This window comes from Monodon monoceros, unplaced genomic scaffold (assembly GCF_005190385.1).
Source record: "Monodon monoceros isolate NGI ecotype Baffin Bay Population unplaced genomic scaffold, NGI_Narwhal_1 Super_Scaffold_13, whole genome shotgun sequence".
Lineage (NCBI taxonomy): Eukaryota > Metazoa > Chordata > Mammalia > Artiodactyla > Monodontidae > Monodon > Monodon monoceros.
The window spans coordinates 23,288,382-23,295,674 of NW_021703769.1; the positions used below are offsets into that span (position 1 = coordinate 23,288,382).

The 7,293-nt window shown below is 45.5% G+C and overlaps 1 protein-coding gene across 1 annotated transcript; it reads left to right on the forward strand.

Moving 5' to 3' along the window:
- The first annotated feature begins 5,582 nt into the window (after positions 1 to 5,582).
- LOC114893905 (CMP-N-acetylneuraminate-beta-galactosamide-alpha-2,3-sialyltransferase 1-like) lies at positions 5,583 to 6,953 on the forward strand. The gene is made up of 3 exons (XM_029219858.1): positions 5,583 to 5,716; positions 6,036 to 6,155; positions 6,669 to 6,953. Exons 1-3 carry the CDS (start codon positions 5,609 to 5,611, stop codon positions 6,822 to 6,824), a joined length of 384 nt encoding a protein of 127 aa, XP_029075691.1. The 5' UTR covers positions 5,583 to 5,608; the 3' UTR covers positions 6,825 to 6,953.
- Positions 6,954 to 7,293: the final 340 nt, after the last annotated feature.

Consider the following 7,293-nt stretch of genomic DNA (forward strand, 5'->3'; position numbering starts at 1 on the left):
GCTCCGGACGCACAGGCTCAGCGGCCATGGTTCACGGGCGCAGCCGCTCCGCGGCATGTGGGATCTTCCCGGACCGGGACACGAACCCGTGTCCCCTGCATCGGCAGGCAGACTCTCAACCACTGCGCCACCAGGGAAGCCCTGTCAAATTATTTCGTTGTACCTACTGATTTTTTTTTTTTTTGGCCATGCTGTGTGGCTTGTGGATCTTAGTTCCCTGACCAGGGATTACTCCCATGCCACCACAGTGAAGGTGCAGTGTCCTAACTACTGGACTACCAGGAAATTCCCTGTACCTACTTATTAAGTGACTACAATGTCATATGACTATATAACTCAGTAAAACTGGAAAAAATGTCATTGAGAAAAAGAAAAGCAGGGATTTCCCTGGTAGTTCAGTGAGTAAGACTGTGCTCCCAACGCAGGGGGCCTAAATTCAATCCCTGGTCAGGCAATTAGATCCCACATGCATGCCACAACTAAGAATTCACATGCCACAACTAAGGAGCCCACCTGCCACAACTAAGACATGGTGCAACATAAATAAATAATTTTAAAAGGCATTAAAAAAGGAAAAAGAAAAGCAGCATATATTCATATACAACAGAGTTTTTTTTGTAGACAAGCATTGAGATTTTTTAAAGTAGCCTATTTTTTTAAAATAAATTTATTTATTTTATTTATTTTATTTTTGGCTACATTGGGTCTTCGTTGCTGCACGCAGGCTTTCTCTAACTGCGGTGAGTGGGGCCTACTCTTCGTAGCGGTGCGTGGGCTTCTCATTGCTGTGGCTTCTCTTGTGGAGCACGAGCTCTAGGCGCATGGGCTTCAATAGTTGTGGCACATGTGCTCAGTAGTTGTGGCTTGTGGGCTCTAGAGTGCAGGCTCAGTAGTTGTGGCACATGGGCTTAGTTGCTCTGTGGCATGTGGGATCTTCCCGGACTAGGGCTCGAACCCGTGTCACCTGCATTGGCAGGCAGATTCTTAAGCACTGTGCCACCAGGGAAGCCCTAGCCTAATGTTTTTGAGGGAAAATCAGGAAACTGTATTAAGAGACTAAAAAAACAGCCCATTAGAATGGTTGATTTTGCAGAAAAATGTAACAACATCCTCTTTTGTCAAAAGCTTTATTATTTGATGAAACAAACTTAATTGGAATTTAAAATCCAATATATCTTAGAGAAATAGTCAGAAATCACCAGTTAGCCAGTTTGATCTTGTATTTTGCACAATAACTGATATTGGGAGTAGACTAAGGATAAGGCAATTGTGGAAGTAGAGGTAGTGATACCGCATAGACTGGCTGGATGCTAAGCAAACCCATCTCTTATTCCTGAGAAAACATAAAACCGCATTCTCCAGGTTGTCTTGTAGTTGGGTATGGCAATGTAATTTATTTCTGTTCGTTGTATGTGTACAGATATCTTGTGTACTATTTCCATTCCTGGTCTAAATATTCTCCCACATACAATTCTCTTTCGCTTCCCCTACACCCTGTTGTGTGTTGATACCCATGAAAATCTTGGAATCCTTATGTTGAAGATGACAGAGACTCAATTATTATCTTATTGGAGGCCTGAATACTTCATAGAATAGAGACACTACCCTATTCCTATCTATTTTTAACCTATGTGAATAAGAAATGCATTTCTATTTAGTTGAAAAAATACTAGCCATTTGTAACTAGCTATATATGGCAGAAAAAGACTCCTGCCATAATGCTTACTATCAATAAAAAGATGAGAGGAAAAAAAAAAACCTAGAGACAGAGAGATAGCCAAGCCAATATGCACTGTGATGAGAGAGAGAGAAAAACACTTCTTTCTGTTGGGAACAGATTCAAGATAGGAAGAGTGAGGATTCTGCCTCCCACTATGGAATTCAAAATGGGTCCAGTAGTTCTCCTTCCTACCCCACGGAGGCTAGAACATAGCATATGACCTATGAGGGTTCAATCAGGTGGTTATTTCATGAACTCTGAAACTTCACATCATGATCACAAAGTTTTCTCTACGGCTAGTGTGAACTGGGCAGGATGTCTGTATTTATTAGGTATTGCTTCATAATAAACTTCCCTTGAAACATAGTGACTTAAAACAACAATTAGTATTTATTGCAATTCTGTGGATCAACAGGGCAGTTTTTCTAATGATCTAACCTGAGTTCACATATGTGGCTGTTGATAGCTAGTTGCTTAGTTGAGACAATGGTCTAAGATTATCTCACTTACATGTCTGGGCCTCATCTGGGATGGCTGGAGTTGCTAGGAGACTAGGCCTCTCTCTCCATGTAATCTTTCATCCCAGACTTCTTCATATGTTGGTGGAAGCATTACAAGTAAGAGGGAAAGCTGCAAAGCCTCTTAAGGCTGAGGTTATGAAGTCACATAGTGTCACTTCTGCAGCATTCCATTGGTCAGATCAAGTCATAAAATGACCCCAGATTCAATAAGTGGGGAAATGGTCTCCTTTTCCTAATGGAAGGAGCTGAAAAGAATTTGTGGCCATATTTAAGCTACCACAGTGTTCCACAGTGTCAAGGTTTCTGTTTTGGTAGCAACAGTGGTGACATTCCAGGACAGCCATTCCTGGGATAGTCTTTGGCTACATCTTGCCTCCCTTGGTTATAGCCTCAGCTTGGTTCTCTAGCTTTCACATCTATTCTGTAAACTGCATGATATTTAACCAGTGAATTGTTTTTCTCCTTAAGTTTACCACAGTCTGGTTTCTGTTTCTGAGACTAAGAATTCCAACCTCTACAGTTAACAAGTATCAAAAAATCATACTCTTGCCAACAGGAACGACAGCTAGAAGATGATGGAACATGCCTTCTAGCTTTGGATCTTTTTTTTTTAAACCTAGAATCTTTTATACCCAGCCAAACTATCAATCAAGCCCAAGGGCATTGTACTAGTTTCCTAGGGCTGCCGTAACAAATTACCACAAACTAGGTAGCTTAAAACGGAAATTTATTCTCTCACAGTTCTGGAGGTTAGTAGTCCAAAATTCAGGTTGATTTCCTCTGGAGGTTCTGAGGCTGAGTATGTTCCATGCCTCTCTCCTAGTTCTGGTGGTTGCTAACAACTCTTGCCATTTTTGGCTTGTAGACACATCAGTCTAACCTCTGCCTCCATCTTCACATGGCACTCTCTCCTGTGTCTTCTATTCCTAAATTTCCCTTATTTTATATGGATACCAGTCACTAGATTAGGGCCCATCCTAATCCAGTATGAGCTCACTTTAACCTGCAAAGACCCTATTTCCAAATAAGGTCACATTCACAGGTACCAGGGGTCAGGAGTTGAATCTGTTTTTTGGAGGGGGACACAATTCTACCCACTATAGGCAGAATAATGACTTTTCCAGACATAAAAAGATTCAGAAATTTCATTTCCTATATAGTATTTCCTAGGAAATTTTAATGAACAATAAAAGGAAAGTAGTCCTAGTTTACTACTAGATTTTATAGGAAACAATACTTACGTAGTTGCAATATTGTAAACATTGATAACAGATATTTGACTTTCAGAATCAGCCTATAGTCCCCTGCCATTCAATATGGTGGATGAGCAAGTGAAACGTATCTAGTGCAAGTGAGGAATTGAAATTTTAATTTAATTTAATTTAATCTAAAATTTAAGATGGAAACAATTCAGTTTTTGGAAAACTTTAAAAAATGTATTTATTGATTTATTTGGCTGCACCGGGTCTTAGTTGTGGCATGTGGGATCTTTGTTGCCATGTGCGGGACCTTTAGTTGCGGCATGCGGGATCTAGTGTCCTGACAAGGAATTGAACCTGGAGCCCCCTGCATTGGGATCACGGAGTCTTAACAACTGGACCACCAGGAAAGTCCCAGAAAACTTCTAAGTATACTTGTTATAACTGGGACATGTAAATCTACTTTTTATTTTATTTTTTATTATTATTATTATTTTTTTTGCGGTACGCGGGCCTCTCACTGTTGTGGCCTCTCCCGTTGCGGAGCACAGGCTCTGAACGTGCAGGCTCAGTGGCCATGGCTCACGGGCCTAGCTGCTCCGCGGCATGTGGGATCTTCCCGGACCGGGGCACGAACCCGTGTCCCCTGCATCGGCAGGCGGACTCCCAACCACTGCACCACCAGGGAAGCCCTGAACTCTGATTTTTTATGGAAGAAATGTTCATGTATTTTCCTTGGTAACAATCTCAAAAAAAAAAAGAAAAGAAAAGAAAAGAAAAATTCAACTCCTGAGAGGTTTCAAGGGTTGACTACACCAAATATTCACTTTTGTCGTAGTGGTAAATTCTCTCTGACCCAGGAGGTTCCAAGTGGCCCCTTCTTTCCCCTCTGGGTCTCCTGCTCATCCACATCAGACCTGGCACACAGCCACTCTCTCCTCACCTCCTGTCCCTTTGAGGCTTAAATCCACACCTCCCTTGTCAGCCGGGCTCTGGGCTGGATGCCAAAGTGGGGGTGAGGCTTGCCAAGACGCCTGCGCAGAGGCGGTCACAGTGTGTTCTCTTGTGATGAGGCCCCTGGTGTAACTGGGCTGGTATGAAAGACCTCGCTGGTCACCAGTCTCCTCTGGGGGACCACAGGACACAACAATTGTCACCTCTTCCATCCTTTCAGCCTCCAGCCCAGGCCTGGGCAGAGTTCCTTCTAGTGGTTAGCAGGTGGCTGGGGAGGCAAGAGGTAAGGTGTTGGGAGGGGGTGCGGTGTGAAGGGTTGGGGGAGGAACGGAAGCTACCAGGACAGGGGGTGCTGGGGAATGTCTGATGACCCCAGCCCTTCCTCCTTCCTAGCTCTTGGTGTCAGAGCCAATCTACTGCCTGCTGGGGCACCATCGTCTGGGCCAGAGATGGGGGTTTGATACCTGAAGCTGGGTCTGGTAGCTGTCTGTCTGCTTACATTGTGGCTGGTGGCCTCCCTTCTGGACCAGGAGTCCAGCCAGAATGACTCTCAGGAGAAGCCCAGGATCCGCTCAAGGACCTGCCACTGCCCCAGGAACTCTAAGAAAGTGTATCTGTTCATCTGGGGTCCACGGGTGCTCTACCTGCCTCCACATTCCGGGAGAGTCTGTTTGGTTTGACGAATGCTTTGAAATGGACATTGAGCCCCTGATGAGGTCAGAAGCACCCGTGTCCTCTGACGCTTTGCTATTGTGGTTGGTCAGTGCACAATCTCGGTCTCTTCCAGTCCCCATGCCCAACCCCAGGCCCTGGCCATCTCTCCCTTCAAGGCCTCAGGCTCTAACCTTCTTCTACAGATGGTTGGGAGCCTAGGGTAAACCCCTAAATTTCTCCTTCCTGAGGTCCTATGAACTTTAGGATATCAAGTCAGAGAAGGAGTTTGGGAATCAAAACCAGCAGTCAATTAAAGAGCCTTTCACACACCCACTGGACCGTGTGGGGTGCCAGACCTGTGCAGTGGTTGGAAACTCAAAAGTTCCTACGGGGCTCTGACCTTGGCTTCAAGATTGACCAATATGATATGGTCCTTAGGTGGGTGCAGGGTAAAAGGTGGAGACTAGGAAAGTCAGGCTAAATCCTCCTCTTCCCTCAGATGTCCATCCTGCCCTCCTTCCCAGGCCCCTGTCCAAGGCTTTGAGACAGACGTGGGGAACATGACCACTGTGCACATTACATATCCCGAGATAGACAGCCCTCAGGATCCTGGCGCCCAGCTGCTGCTGCTTCCTCTGAATTCGTCTGGTCTGAAGTGGGTCATGGAGGTACTGCAGAAAGAGGGCATCACAAGGAAGCCAAAAAATCCTGGGCATGGTGGGGTGCAGCATTGTAAGGGGTGACAGTGGGAACTCCAGAGAGACCCTTGCTAGATATCAGGGCACTGCTCTAAGCTTGGGGGCTGCTGTGTCAAATGACTCTGAAACTCCCCCACCCCCAATCCTTTTTTAGTCCAGGTCCCTGGTGGAAGTAAAGAGAGCAAAGACAAGGTGAGGGACCAGGAGGGAAAAGGGGAAGGAGTAAAATGATGTGGCTTGGGCAGCCACTGGACAGACCTCAGGTCACCACCCTCCTCTGTTTCCCCAGGTCTCAGTGATCAGCCTCAGCTTCCTCCAGTATGTCCAGCAGAGATGGCTGGGAAAAAACGATCACTTTCCATCCTTGGGGTTCATAGCTCTGTTGTACGCCTTGCACACCTGTGACCAGGTAAGACACTGTCTGCAACTCACAGAATTTCATCCCTCTGCCACTAAAAATGTCCATTTTCCCAGGGACTTAACATTAAGTCTAAATCTTTCTGTCTGGTTTTCAAGACCCTGCATGGTCTGACCCCTCCCCCCACCCCTCCTCTCTCCCAGGCTCACACCATGGGCTTCTCAGCGTTCCCCCCACACACCATCTGCCTCATGCCTTTTCACACGATGCTTCCTCTGCCTGGAATGCCTTCCCCTTGTCTTCTCGAGGAATGCTCTCTTCCTCCAATATGATGAGAATCAGCTAGCTGGTGCTGTCTTTTCTGGGCTCTGGGGTCCCTCTGTGTGTTCAGAGTCTGTCTGCCCTGGGGAAGGTGAGCTCCGTTCTCCTCCCAGCTCCAGGAGGTGGCCTGTCACCCTTGATGTTAAGTGAGTGTTTGCTGAAGGAATGGTCGGGGGCCATGGAAGCAGGGCAGGATCCAGCCTGCTGCCCCACAGCCCTCTCCTGTCTTACCCCATCTTCCAGGTATCCTTATTTAGTTTGCGGACAGACCGGCTCAGCAGGTGGTCCCATTACTGGGATGAAGAATATTGTTTCAAGAGCAACATGCACAGTTTTAAAGAAGAGCAACAGGTCATTCTTAAGCTGCAGTGTGAGGGGAAGGTTGTTATTTACAACTGAGATGGTCCCCAGCCTATTCAGCCCACTGGAGGCCCCAGGAGGCTGACAGGTAGTCAAGGGGACCTTGGAGTGTCAGAGAGGGACTGGGGCTTCAAACACACCCTGGATGAAGGTCACTCTGCTACTGAATAAAACCCTACATTGTGGCATTAAACGGCTACATCCTCTTCTAGAGTCTCAACAGCGAACATTTCATTGTTACTCATATATATATATACCTGACCAAAAAATAAAATTAAATGAAAAAGAGGAAAAAGCAAACCCTAAAGTTGAAAACACATCAAATGGACCTAACTGTATATCAGATTGATAACATAACCACCAGGGAAAGAAGTAGTTCAAGTTCCTTTAGAATTCAATATACTGTGTATTCTCTGTAGGATAGATTCTGTGGACAAAAAGAACCACAAAGAAATTTTAAACTTCACTCAGTAGATTTATTATAATATTGTAATTTATTATAATATTA